This window comes from Amphibalanus amphitrite, unplaced genomic scaffold (assembly GCF_019059575.1).
Source record: "Amphibalanus amphitrite isolate SeventyFive unplaced genomic scaffold, NRLGWU_Aamphi_draft 000736F_arrow, whole genome shotgun sequence".
NCBI classification, from domain to species: Eukaryota; Metazoa; Arthropoda; class Thecostraca; order Balanomorpha; family Balanidae; genus Amphibalanus; species Amphibalanus amphitrite.
The window spans coordinates 291976-306855 of NW_024882230.1; the positions used below are offsets into that span (position 1 = coordinate 291976).

At 50.2% G+C, this 14880-nt stretch overlaps 1 protein-coding gene across 2 annotated transcripts in view; it reads left to right on the plus strand.

Moving 5' to 3' along the window:
• LOC122365378 (protein asteroid homolog 1-like) overlaps positions 1-5824 on the plus strand; it is a 77497-nt gene extending 71673 nt beyond the window's left edge. For both annotated transcript variants that reach the window (XM_043336537.1, XM_043336536.1), the window contains one exon: positions 5485-5824. In XM_043336537.1, the coding sequence (XP_043192472.1) occupies positions 5485-5645 (161 nt within the window). In that variant the 3' untranslated portion in view covers positions 5646-5824. The remainder of the gene's footprint in view (positions 1-5484) is intronic.
• Positions 5825-14880: the final 9056 nt, after the last annotated feature.

The following is a 14880-nucleotide window of genomic DNA, read 5'->3' on the forward strand; positions in this document are numbered from 1 at the left end:
TCATGCTTTGTCATGCTCTCAGGCTCTTTGTATTCGGATTTTTGTCTATTGCGTGTTTTCGTGTCGAGCCTGATAAAATCTCATATCACATTTCATCTTCGTGTGCTGCCTTTTTATCGTATTTTCTATTATTATATTTCTGGCCATTCGCTATTGGGTCATTTGTTGACTTTTTTCTTGCCGTTAGATATTGCATTGCCCATGGAGTGTTTTTTTTTCTTGAACTGTTCACATTGATTGATATCGGGTTTGCGATGCTGTGCTGTGTCCGATGCTCGCTCCAGTCGGCCGTATTATTCCAAGACCACAGCACGGTGTGAAACGGTACGATCTGTATTAGTCGCAGCGCACGTGCGAGCCGGGTTGAGTCGCACCGCGGACGGAACGCCACGACTGCTCGTTTACCAGCCGGCCGCCGCGGCGGCGCAGGCTCGGTCCAGTAGCGGGTGTCCCAAGTGGCGGCCGGGAAGGGGGATGGCTCAGTACAACACATATTTCACACTGCTTTCATCGAGCATCCTTTGAACTGGTTCTTAATTCGTAAGTTTGAGTCGAATTTGTCACGATATGATTTCGCTTTTTCTCCAGTGGTCTGTATTTTGCTTTTTACAGTCTTCCTTTCGACGCTTTAGGTACTCCAATTCGTCTTTCCTGCAAGGATGATTAAATGTTTTTTTTCCGATTTTCGTTTTTGCATATGCCCTCACTTTGCACTAGCAGCTTTGCTCTCTTATCGTAATTACACTCAATATCTTACGTATGAGGTGAATGTTCCTCTTTGTATTGTGCGCTTTGACCAGGTTACTGATAGTGCTTTTGTGGGATTTGTTTACAATACCGCACGCCGTGACTGTGCCACAGCGCCACGTCGTTACAATATGTATTTGGTCTCACGAAGATCCGTCGAATCGCAAGGACAAAGCGGCACTCGCGCTGTATGTGACTTAACGGCGTAAGCGTTCAACCTAACCGAAAGCCTTTTTCCAATGCTCCTACGCGCTAGCAAAGACGGTGCGAAAGTGATTCGGGGCTATATTCTCACGAAAACAGCGTCTTTGGGTGAGGTGACGTGACAGCCCGATGAGGTATAACACGCGACAAGCGAATAACATGACATGGCGGCGGCGGGGAGGCGGACGGCAACGCGTGTGTCGCCAGACAGACCAGGCAGAAATGGGACACAACGTTATCGCGGGCGCGCGTCCCCTAGCCTAAGTCACGTGACCGCGACGGACGTCTTGGCTGCGCAGCGGCCGCGCGCTGGTTCATTGCCCGTAGAGGGCCAAACAGAGAAGTCATGGCACCACAAAATTTTTCGCTCGTATACGATTGGAAAAAGCTCCTTGCTGCGCTAAACGCCGATTTTCCAATGCTCCTACGCGCTAGCAAAGACGGTGCGAAAGTGATTCGGGGCTATATTCTCACGAAAACAGCGTCTTTGGGTGAGGTGACACGCCCACAAACCCCACTCTCACACAAACCTGGCGTGATGGGGACGCTAGCCCGGCCCTAGCTCGCAGAGCATTGCCCGGAAACACCACTCATCAGTATAACACAACAACACATGCACAGCACACCGCTCTAAATTGATCACCACCAAATCGAGCACATATAAAAACCGGGAAGCCGAACGGCAACTGTGTGCGAAAGATATATGCGTACCTTGTAACGCCAGTTGGTTGTAAGAGCGGAGCGCCAACGCGTGTGTCGCCAGACAGACCAGGCAGAAATGGGACACAACGCTATCGCGGGCGCGCGTCCCCTAGCCTAAGTCACGTGACCGCGACGGACGTCTTGGCTGCGCAGCGGCCGCGCGCTGGTTCATTGCCCCTAGAGGGCCAAACAGAGAAGTCATGGTACCACAAAATTTTTGCTCGTATACGATTGGAAAAAGCTCCTAGCTGCGCTAAACGCCGATTTTCACCCAGTGAGGCAGACTGCAACAAGGACACCCATTCCGCGTTTCGTCTGTCACAAAAGCGTGCGACTCAGCCAGAGGGAATTACCGATTCACACAGGTTTACGAGTGCGCAGCACAGTTACCACTTTCCCAACAGTCGACTCCCAGGTCGCCCTCGGGACTGAGAGAAAATCGATGGATTGACATGCACTAGGTATTGCATATTTCTGGCGTAGCAGGCCGCTGACCTGCTCTACATGAATGCTGCATTGGCTATCCGGCGCGTTTGCTCTACCCCGACCGCACTCAGCTGCTTCTTCCCGCTGGTAAATGCGGGGATGCATTTTGTGACCCAGAACAGTCCGGTGGACTTCTGGATGTCGAATCCTCAGTAGGCTAGGATGACATCACCTTGGATCAGGTTCTCCAGTAAGCCAGACTCATCAGTCAGTCTTTTGTCACTGATACGGCCACCCCATGGCTCGGAGATAAAGCAAACTGTACCCTGTGGAGTAATCCCTGTGAGGAACTTCACGGTGTTGTGACTCTCGTACTATGAAAGCGACGGAGCACGTGCCGCAGCGGCGCTCAGTCTTCCTTGTAAACGCCGTTGGATATCGTAAGCCGCCCTATGTCAGCGTTCGTCGCCGTAAGCCCATCTCGTCCAAACTTCTTTCTCTCGTGGGCATCTTTGGCCGCCCTCCTTCCTTTTAATCACATCGACAGGCGTACAATGTTACAACAGCGTCGGCGGCGGCGCCATATTGGTGGGCACTGGGCGGATGCCGCCGCCGCTCCGATGACCAGTCTCAACGTTCTTGGCCGTCACACCTGTAGGTAGCTCAAAGCACGTGTCTGCCATGCACGCACAGACAAGCACAGCAATATTCCAAATTCTACATCAGACTTACATATTTTACACATGCATACGTGTAGTGTAGCGGAGTTGATTTTCGCTGTCACTGTAGCGGAATCGAATGTCTGTCGCTACGATATAAATCCGTTCGGGTGCTCGATGATAAATGTCCTTCGGGCCGCCAAATCATTGTATTCTTTCACGCACAACGAGAAGCATTGTTCTCACGGTTGGGAATCGAACTGTTTTTGCCTGCCGGCATGGCTACCCGCTGGAGCGGAGGCCTGCACGGTTTGGCTGATTTACCATGCATGCTACACAGCGCGCAGTTATGAAGGTGTGACTCAATCATTGTGTGTCCATGCCCGGCCACCAGTCGCAGCGGCCTTCCGAAGAGCCTGTCGCAGCGGCTCAACCCGAGCTGAACCTGGGAACAAACTGGGAGTAGAAGCCGAACATCCCCAGTACAGTCTGGAGCTCCTTCAGGGTCGACGGCGAGGGCATCCGGCGCAGACCGGTGAGCCGCTCCTAGCTGACTGCAATCCCAGCTCCTCCCACTGTGAAGCCCAGGAACTCGGCAGCCGCCTGTCTGACACAGCACTTCTCCAGGTTGAGAGTCACGTTGTGCTGCCGAAGCTTATCCAGAACAGTCTCCAGCCTGGTGTCATGCTCCTCTCCGTTCTGCCAAAGACAATCACATCATCCATGTACAGTGTACATCTGAATTCCAGGCATCTTGCCCAGGATCGCCACCATCATGCGCTGAAAACACTGTGGTAGGGACTTCAGGCCGTACGGACAGCGCTTGTAACGCCAGACTCCCTCATGGGTTACAAATGCAGTCAGATCCCTAGAGTCATCATGCAACTGCAGCTGGTGGAACGCCTGAGACATGTCCAGCGTTGAAAAAAACATGGGCCCCGTTCAGGTTGTCCAACATGTCCTGCCTATTCGGCAAGGGGTGGCCATTGGCAATGACAGCTTCATTCACCTTCTTCAGGGCCACACACATCCTGATTTTACCGTTTCTTTTCCGGGTGACAACAACAGGGGAGATCCACGGTGAGCTCCCTGTGACCCTCTCGATGATGTCCTGGCTCTCCAAGTCCAGCAGGTGCTTCTTCTTCAGCAGGTGAAAATTATCTTACCGGTAATTTAAGAACATTAACTAATTTCCGTGTTCCGAGCCAAGGAAACGACTGGAAGGAAACAGCGTGACATCAGATTGTGGACGTCCTAGGTCAGTTCCACGAGGAAACACAAATGACGTACTTGCTGCTTGAATTTTCGCCAGCACGCTCCTCCAGACCCGCTGTAGGTGCCAGGAACAGAGCAGGTACTGCAGGTGCTGGTGACCTGTGGCCGACACTCAGCCGTTGTAAAAGGCCATGACTTTTTCCGACATCAGGTACTGAGGAGCTGGGAACTGATAGCCCAGCTCGTCGCAGGTGTCGCGAAGGCCGCCCACCATCGCGGACACGGCCGCCTCGTCCTCGCGACTGCTGATGGCCCAGGGCACCGGCAGGTGCTCACTGACAGATATTGGCGCCAGGACTGTGCCTTGGAGAAGGACGAGACCAGACGTGTAGGTCAGCGGGACATCCTACCAGCCAGGACACGTATGGCTGTCGTGTCGTACTGCGCAAGGCACCTAATGGAAAGGCTCAGTCACACACACACAACACTCGTAGGAATATTACAGTAACATGCATATTTACTTGCTTAGCAGAGCCATTCTGCAGTTCACACCACGCAGGCAGTACCGCTTCTGCAATCGCTTTCTGCCTGTGACTTGCTCTTCCTGGTTAGCTTTGTTTTCCCTGAGCCCGGACATCCGGCCGCCGACTCAGACAAGTACAGCAAGGACTCAATCTACATTGGCCTGCCGAACTACGGGAACTCCTGGTATCAGAACGCCACCCTGCAATCCCTGCTGGTTTTACGGTTCCTGGGCGAAATGGTATCCCTGATATGCCGAACTGGCGATCCGTAAAAATCTGCCCGGCGCACACTGGCGCACTGCAAGTGCCCACTGAAACGTCCGGTTTATTTTATTGCGCTGGCCCTGCGCTCTGTTGACCTGCGGCGACTCGTTCCGTCAGCCTCACGAGCGTCTGCTGCTACTGCAGAAACACGCTCTTCACTGAGCATCCCCCCGCTCTATCATTAGGTTGCTCTGTCGTAGTGCGCTGTGCGTAGCGCTGGCTAAACGGACGGTCTGTGTCAATCTCTCAGAGTTCGCCCGAGAGCCGTACGACGGCCGGCAGAGCCTCAGTCAGCTGTGGCCGATGCGACCTAGTCAGGTCGTTCGTGTGAATCTCCGTGTTCTTCCCTCGTCTCAGAGTAGCCGCTCTTCTCCAAATGCCCGAGCCGTTTTCTGTGTGTTTTTGTCTTGCGTCGAGTAGGTATAGCGAACAGCAGAATCGAAACGAATTGACAATATGAAAATGACAACATGAAATGACAAGGCACATAGATGATCCCTACAGCTCTGACTTCGTACTTATCATTTAGTTGCTGGCTTCGTGCGGATTTTTGGTTGCTGCCTGTCCTTTGCTTTCGTGCGTGTTCTGATTCAAACTATGATCTGCCTCAATACGATGACGGTTTACTCTTCTTTCTCTCACGCACTCGGTCACAAGCATTGTTGTGACTGTTGTTTGCGAGTGTGGCAGTTTGGCTGTAGTTTGTTACTGCGAACCATTGATGCGTTGTGCTGTGTTCGCAGGTGGGAGCAGTGACGCGTTGGAGGACGCCGACACCAAGTCGCCGGAGCGGCTCTGCCGACTGCTGGCGGCGGCTCGCGGTCCGGGCGGTGCGCGAGGGCACAAGCGTGCCCGCCGAGCGGCTGTTCGCGGTGGCCGCAGCAAGAAACGCTCCCGACGATGACCCGGGGCGACCCAGTGCCGCCCCGCCCGCTGTCAATGGACTGTTGTACCGGTCTCTTGCAGACTTGGTGGCATGCTAACACCCCTCATGGTGCTCGCCATTGACCCATCCAGAGGTGACGCGCTCTTGCTGGCGGTGTGCGTATAAATTGTTTATTGCAATATACGATGCGTACTTTTTGGAAGGGTTTTGTATGCGAGCTCGGCTGCATCAGCTTCCACGGATTGTTCAATCAAATGGGAGGAACACGAATCTTGGTATTTCATGGTGAAATTAGGGGTGGATGGGTTCATGTTGGATTCATGTGTTTCGTTTTTAGATCGCCAGCTTCTTCACGGATTACTTGGGTGGGTCAATGTCATTTTAGTGGCCTCTTTAGTTAAAATGCATAGACGCGAAAATGCCAATGTAGAACTAAAGTCTCATATGCGTAGTCTAGCTAGACAGGAGCGTCGCGTGTACCGGAAAGGATTACTAAGTCTTGTCTTGTTACCATATTGGATTGGCGCGGCTCGCCAGACGATACAAACTGCATAAATAGTGGCGTCTGCATACCACGCAATGTGCGTGCGGTGTGTAAGAACATAGTGTTGACTCGGTTCTCTCCTGCAAGTGGAGGAATCTCACGCCCACATGTGCGGTCTCATCACTGATGGGAAAAGTGATCGGGAGGATACTAGTGCATCTGCGAACTACTGTAGGTGCCAGAAGCCGATACCTACGGGGCGCTCGGCGCTGTCCGCGCAAAACAATCAGTGTTCGCCGGGGGTTACAAAACCCCAATCGGCCCAACCCATCCCGGCCCAGGCTCATGGGTTCACAGCCTGAGCCCGTACACGTTCATAGTAAAAATGTCGAAGCCCAGCCCAGCCCGTCGAAAAAAACTAAATTGATTCAACAAATTATTGAATTGATTGAATTAACTCCAGTCCATTCAATTCACTACCACAATAACTTGTATCTGACAACATATGACATGCACTTGCACTCTGCAGTGCATACTTAAACCTAGTTAGGGCTTTCGTCTCGGACGAAAATTCGCAATGCCTGAATCCGTTTGATGAAAGTTCTTGGCCGAGCCCGTTCACAGTCCGTTGATTCTTCATATTTGAGGGCCCAGCCCATGGTTCTTTGGGCTGTCCCGGCCCATGGCGAACACTGAACGATCATTAAAAATACGGGACCTCGGAGCTTTCAAATTGTTATCGCGCTTAGCAGTTAGCCGCTTACCTAACATTATCTTCCAGGCTCCTTTGCCAGATTCGTGGCGCGATAACTCATAAAATACTTGCGTCAGGTGAAAGGTTCGGTCATCAGTGGTCAATTGTTCATTTGTCGACTTTATAAGACAGCTTATCTTATAGCTCGTGAACTAAGTACACTACTAACAGAAGCTGAAACATGGCAGGGAAAGCATTCGACAGTCCTGATTTAAGTCCTTTCGTGTTCCAAGCTTCGAAGCGAAGTTATTTCGATTTGACCGAGGGTCAACTGTAAGGTGACAAAAAAGGTGACAATCACAAAACGATACAATTTTCAGCGAGCAGGGAATTAAAATGTCCGATAGGTATGCCTTATGCCTTGAAGTACGCTACATAGGGGAGAGCGGGGAGAGTTGTATCATGTCCAAGTTGTATCAGGGCGAATTGTGCCAAACTTATCCAATGGATGGCGCTCGTGACACGACCAGCCGACGAGGTTTTCCGGGCGCCATCTTTCCCTGTTCTGTCTTGTGGCTGAGTGGACGCGTCTCGAGGTGAGAGCCGATTTTATGTTTTTTTTTTAATGTCATTCTAAAAAAAATAAGTCGCAAGAAAATGTGTGTTTTGGGCATTTATATGTGCACGAATTTGAAAGATCTCCGTAGCGGTGGTGAGGGTAGGTTCTAAGGCTGCGTGAGTGAAAACGGAAATCTCCAGCTGTCCGCTGTTTTTTTTTTTAGCACGAGGATCAAGGCCATAACGAGGATATTTTTTCCAAGATGGCGGATAGGTACATGTTGTATCAGAGCCGGGTGGGGTATGTTTGTAACATGTTTGTATGTATGTATGTATGCATGGGTATGTTGCTTTTGATCGCGAAAGCTAAGCCCTGGCTCGCGTTTGTAGGTACCTAGTCAATGCTCGTTCCATTTCGGCACAATGTGTTGGCTTCTTTGCTCTTAACGGGCCACTTTTGCGTCTAGTCTGTTGATGTTTCGTTCGGATTGCATTGACCTAAGTTTGGTCTAATAAAGTGAAGCCTTTGAGCATACCTATACATTGTATTAACCCCATTTAATGTTGTTGTTATGTTCAAAACCAGTAGCAAGCACACTCCCTGAAACGTGAAATAGTGATACAAATTACCCCACCATGCGATACAACTCACCCAAGCCATGGGGCAAGTTGTATCAAAAACATTGTTCTATTCGGCAGACCGTAGAAGAAAAACTGGTAGAGGTAGCGGAAAAGTTACTTTGCACAAAAAAGCAGAAGAATCAAGCAGGGCCTATTTTAAGACAATTGGACTGGGGTGGCCAGGCAGTGGTGGCGCCCCTGTCTCTTGTGTGGGCGCCCCCCCCCCCACCGAAATACTGCTGTGCGCAGCATTTCGATGGGGGGGGGGCGTCGCAATCGAGTCTCAGAATCTTTTCTTTGTGACGGCAGTACGTAAGGGCTAACGTTTCGGGAAAGACGTCTGTATACTTAGCGAATTATTGACATTGACGTTCAGCGACAGATTCGCGGACCCCTAGGAATCCGCTGAAAATCCCTATATAGGGGTAACTTGGGGCGTAGAGTCGCGTGGTGCAATCCGTTAAACCCTACACCTAATACTTTTCCCGCTAGAGGGCAGCAAAGTTCCAGCGACAGATTCGCCGGACCCCTAGGATTCCGCTGAAAATCCCTACATAGGAGTAACCTGGGGCGTAGAGTCGCGTGGTGCAATCCGTTAAACCCTACACCTAATACTTTTCCCGCTAGAGGGCAGCAAAGTTCCAGCGACAGATTCGCCGGACCCCTAGGAATCCGCTGAAAATCCCTATATAGGGGTAACTTGGGGCGTAGAGTCGCGTGATGCAATCCGTTAAACCCTACACCTAATACTTTTCCCGCTAGAGGGCAGCAAAGTTCCAGCGACAGATTCGCCGGACCCCTAGGATTCCCCTGAAATAGGGGTAACTTGGTCGCCGGACCCCTAGGATTCCGCTGAAAATCCCTACATAGCAGTACCTTGAGGCGTAGAGTCGCGTAGTGCAATCCGTTAAACCCTACACCTAATACTTTTCCCGCTAGAGGGCAGCAAAGTTCCAGCGACAGATTCGCTGGACCCCTAGGATTCCGCTGAAAATCCCTACATAGAGGTAACCTGGGGCGTAGAGTCGCGTGGTGCAATCCGTTAAACCCTACACCTAATACCTTTCCCGCTAGAGGGCAGCAAAGTTCCAGCGACAGATTCGCCGGACCCCTAGGAATCCGCTGAAAATCCCAACATACGGGTAACTTGGGGCGTAGAGTCGCGTGGTATAATCCGTTAAACCCTACACCAAATACTTTTCCCGCTAGAGGGCAGCAAAGTTCCAGCGACAGATTCACCGGACCCCTAGGATTCCGCTGAAAATCACTACATACGGGTAACTTGGGGCGTAGAGTCGCGTGATGCAATCCGTTAAACCCTACACCTCATACTTTTCCCGCTAGAGGGCAGCAAAGTTCCAGCGACAGATTCGCCGGACCCCTAGGAATCCGCTGAAAATCCCTACAAAGGGGTAACTTGGGGTGTAGAGTCGCGTGGTGTAATCCGTTAAACCCTACACCTAATACTTTTCCCGCTAGAGGGCAGCAAAGTTCCAGCGACAGATTCGCCGGACCCCTAAGAATCCGCTGAAAATCCCTACATAGGGGTAACTTGGGGTGTAGAGTCGCGTGGTGTAAGCCGTTAAACCCTACACCTAATACTTTTCCCGCTAGAGGGCAGCAAAGTTCCAGCGACAGATTCGCCGGACCCCTAGGATTCCGCTGAAAATCACTACATAGGGGTAACTTGGGGCTAGAGTCGCGTGATGCAATCCGTTAAACCCTACACCTAATACTTTTCCCGCTAGAGGGCAGCAAAGTTCCAGCGACAGATTCGCCGGACCCCTAGGATTCCGCTGAAATAGGGGTAACGTGGTCGCCGGACCCCTGGGATTCCGCTGAAAATCACTACATAGGGGTAACTTGGGGCGTAGAGTCGCGTGGTGCAATCCGTTAAACCCTACACCTAATACTTTTCCCGCTAGAGGGCAACAAAGTTCTAGCGACGGATTCGCCGGACCCCTAGGAATCCGCTGAAAATCCCTACATAGGGGTAACTTGGGGCGTAGAGTCGCTTGGTGTAATCCGTTAAACCCTACACCTAATACTTTTCCCGCTAGAGGGCAGCAAAGTTCCAGCGACAGATTCGCCGGACCCCTAGGATTCCGCTGAAAGTCCCTATATAGGGGTAACTTGGGGCGTAGAGTCGCGTGGTGCAATCTGTTAAACCCTACACCTAATACTTTTTCCGCTAGAGGGCAGCAAAGTTCCAGCGACAGATTCGCCGGACCCCTAGGAATCCGCTGAAAATCCCTACAAAGGGGTAACTTGGGGTGTAGAGTCGCGTGGTGTAATCCGTTTAACCCTACACCTAATACTTTTCCCGCTAGAGGGCAGCAAAGTTCCAGCGACAGGTTCGCCGGACCCCTAGGATTCCGCTGAAAATCACTACACAGGGGCAACTTGGGGCGTAGAGTCGCGTGATGGAATCCGTTAAACCCTACACCTAATACTTTTCCCGCTAGAGGGCAGCAAAGTTCCAGCGACAGATTCGCCGGACCCGTAGGATTCCGCTGAAATAGGGGTAACGTGGTCGCCGGACCCCTGGGATTCCGCTGAAAATCACTACATAGGGGTAACTTGGGGCGTAGAGTGGCGTGGTGCAATCCGTTAAACCCTACACCTAATACTTTTCCCGCTAGAGGGGAAAGTATTAGGTGTAGGGTTTAACGGATTACACCACGCGACTCTACGCCCCAAGTTACATTTAGGTAGTGATTTTCAGCGGAATCCTAGGGGTCCGGCGAATCTGTCGCTGGAAATTTGCTGCCCTCTAGCGGGAAAAGTATTAGGTGTAGGGTTTAACGGATTACACCACGCGACTCTACGCCCCAAGTTACTCCTATGTAGGGATTTTCAGTGGATTCCTAGGGGTCCGGCGAATCTGTCGCTGGAACTTTGCTGCCCTCTAGCGGGAAAAGTATTGAGTGTAGGGTTTAACCGATTGCACCACGCGACTCTACGCCCCAAGTTACCCCTATGTAGTGATTTTCAGCGGAATCCCAGGGGTCCGGCGACCACGTTACCCCTATTTCAGCGGAATCCTAGGGGTCCGGCGAATCTGTCGCTGGAATTTTGCTGCCCTCTAGCGGGAAAAGTATTAGGTGTAGGGTTTGACGGATTACACCACGCGACTCTACGCCCCAAGTTACCCCTATGTAGGGATTTTCAGCGGATTCCTAGGGGTCTGGCGAATCTGTCGCTGGAACTTTGCTGCCCTCTAGCGGGAAAAGTATAAGGTGTAGGGTTTAACAGATTGCATCACGCGACTCTACGCCCCAAGTTACCTCTATGTAGGGATTTTCAGCGGAATCCTAGGAGTCCGGCGAATCTGTCGCTGGAACTTCGTTGCCCTCTAGCGGGAAAAGTATTAGGTGTAGGGTTTAACGGATTACACCACGCGACTCTACGCCCTAGGTTACCCCTATGTAGGGATTTTCAGCGGATTCCTAGGGGTCCGGCGAATCTGTCGCTGTAACTTTGCTGCCCTCTAGCGGGAAAAGTATTAGGTGTAGGGTTTAACGGATTGCACCACGCGCCCCACTGGGGGGGGGGGCTATTTGGTAAAAGTATACATAAGGTCCGAGTGCCTGTTAAAAGATAAAGTTTTCACATTCTTACATTATTTGACATCCTGAATCCAAAAATGATACTTACATGTACTGGAAACGTGGAAAAAAACCCCTAATCACCAACCCATTTCACTACAATACCACCCGGCGGCATTAACACGCGACGAATGAAAAACGTGGGCGTTGTAGCGCTGCCATATGTGGATTGCTGCCATTTCAGGGGAAATTTTAGGAACAGGGGTTTTGGGTGGGGAAAAAGAAAACGATACGAATGGTGTGATGAAAGTGACGTCATAATTACAAAAAAAAGGAACCTAACCTAACCTAACCTAACCTAACCTAACCTAACCTAACCTAACCTAACCTAACCTAACCTAACCTAACCTACTGATGTTTGCCTACCGGGGATAAGGAAAAAGTTACTTGCAGGAATAGATTGCAGGCAAGAGTAAATCAAATATTTTTAGGTTAAGTGGTCATGCATCAGGCTTCAGGCCTTCGGCCTGAAGCCAGATACATAACCACTTAACCTAAAAATATTTGATTTACTCTTGCCTGTAATCTCTCCTAAGGCATTGCCTTCGGCACTGCGCTGCTTCGCCGCGAGAAGTATTATGACGTCATTATTCACAGTTGAATAGCAACTGTTAGATATCATCCTTGATTTACTTGACCTTGGCCAGCTTTGCGCAAGTAATTGCCGCCCGGCACATTGCGCTCGTGTGAAGTTGGTGTGGAGTGCGGTAGCGATTTGCGGTAACTGTAAGTATTTCATAGGTGCTTTGATACTTGGTTCCAGAAGGAATAACTATCAGATATGAAATGAGGAGGTCAAAATACATCGTATAGAATGCTTTTCATAATCGGTTCGCCACTCGGACCTTATATATACTAATACCGGCTATTTATAGCCCCCCCTCCCGTTTTTCTGCAATAACTTCCAAACCGCTTGACGAATCAACGCCAAACTTTCAGTACCTTCGGCTGCATCAATTTGACACCTTGTGTCAAAATTTGAACTTCGTAGCTACCATAGGTCGGCCGGAAATGACGTCAGAGTGACGTCATGTTCGTCCGATTTCGACGCAAAACATTGAACCACGGCAATCGCTCCCAAGAGCTCAGTTTTTAAGCTAGATCCAATTTCTTTGCATGAAAGGACTCAGAATTGACCGCGCTATCAAACTGCTATCTCGGATTTTCAAAATTTTGAAAATTTTGAAAATTTTATATAATAATATTCAAAATTTATATTTTTTATATTTTTTTCAAAAAGTTTTTGACTTTTCGAAAAAACCGGAATATATGTGACAGAACGCATGATTATGACTAACTCTAGCAAGTTTTAGCTAAATATCGTCAAAAATGGCCAAGTTATACGCATTATTGCAAAAAATTCACAATTATTAATTTTTCAAATCAATTTTTCAGTACGTATTTGGCATCGTACACCAATATAAATGGCACCATCGTGTTCCTGAGCTCAAACTGCATCCAATAGACACCTTTTTTGTTGAAAAATTTCAACTTCAAAATTTGACCTTTTTTGACCTGAAAGTGACCTGACCTAAGCTAATTTCGACTCAAAATGACCTTGAATGGCACAGACGACATCAAATTCGAAATCTATGGCCTAAATGGACCATAAAACATGTGTCACGTGACCGACGCATGATATAATATTTTCGTGACCTGTGATGACCTGACCCTGACCTGAAAATCAAAGTACAAGTTTGGTACCCTCAAGGTATCTAGAGCATCTGTTCACGAGTGTGGAAACCAAAAATGAGCCTGATCTGACTTGTAAGACGGCGGCCAGAGCCCAAAATGTGAACAAGCCAAAGTCCTTATAATTTTTACTTTGACCTGACCTGTGACGTCATCGGTGACCTCGAGGTCAATGAAATTAGGTTTCGCTCGACAGTTTTTCCGGGGCTATCAGACGCCGTTTGAATTTTGACGATCGGCCCAGTAGTTTCGGAGTTAGGAGGGGGGGCTATGAATAGCCCCCCCCCCCCCCCAGTAGGGCGTGTTATACACAGACCCCAGTGGGGCGCGGGCTAGGGGTCCGGCGAATCTGTCGCTGGAACTTTGCTGCCCTCTAGCGGGAAAAGTATTAGGTGTAGGGTTTAACAGATTGCATCACGCGACTTTACGCCCCAAGTTACCCCTATGTAGAGATTTTCAGCGGAATCCTAGGAGTCCGGCGAATCTGTCGCTGGAACTTCGTTGCCCTCTAGCGGGAAAAGTGTTAGGTGTAGGGTTTAACGGATTACACCACGCGACTCTACGCCCAAGGTTACCCCTATTTAGGGATTTTCAGCGGATTCCTAGGAGTCCGGCGAATCTGTCGCTGGAAATTTGCTGCCCTCTAGCGGGAAAAGTATTAGGTGTAGGGTTTAACGGATTGCACTACGCGACTCTACGCCTCAAGGTACTGCTATGTAGGGATTTTCAGCGGAATCCTAGGGGTCCGGCGACCAAGTTACCCCTATTTCAGGGGAATCCTAGGGGTCCGGCGAATCTGTCGCTGGAACTTTGCTGCCCTCTAGCGGGAAAAGTATTAGGTGTAGGGTTTAACGGATTACACCACGCGACTCTACGCCCCAAGTTACATCTAGGTAGTGATTTTCAGCGGAATCCTAGGGGTCCGGCGAATCTGTCGCTGGAACTTTGCTGCCCTCTAGCGGGAAAAGTATTAGGTGTAGGGTTTAACGGATTGCACCACGCGACTCTACGCCCCAAGTTACCCCTATGTAGTGATTTTCAGCGGAATCCTAGGGGTCCGGGGACCACGTTACCCCTATTTCAGCGGAATCCTAGGGGTCCGGCGAATCTGTCGCTGGAACTTTGCTGCCCTCTAGTGGGAAAAGTATTAGGTGTAGGATTTAACGGATCGCATCACGCGACTCTACGCCCCAAGTTACCCCTATGTAGTGATTTTCAGCGGAATCCTAGGGTCCGGCGAATCTGTCGCTGGAACTTTGCTGCCCTCTAGCGGGAAAAGTATTAGGTGTAGGGTTTAACGGGTTACACCACGCGACTCTACGCCCCAAGTTACCCCTATGTAGGGATTTTCAGCGGAATCCTAGGGGTCCGGCGAATCTGTCGCTGGAACTTTGCTGCCCTCTAGCGGGAAAAGTATTAGGTGTAGGGTTTAACGGCTTACACCACGCGACTCTACACCCCAAGTTACCCCTGTGTAGGGATTTTCAGCGGATTCCTAGGGGTCCGGCGAATCTGTCGCTGGAAATTTGCTGCCCTCTAGCGGGAAAAGTATTAGGTGTAGGGTTTAACGGATGGCATCACGCGACTCTACGCCCC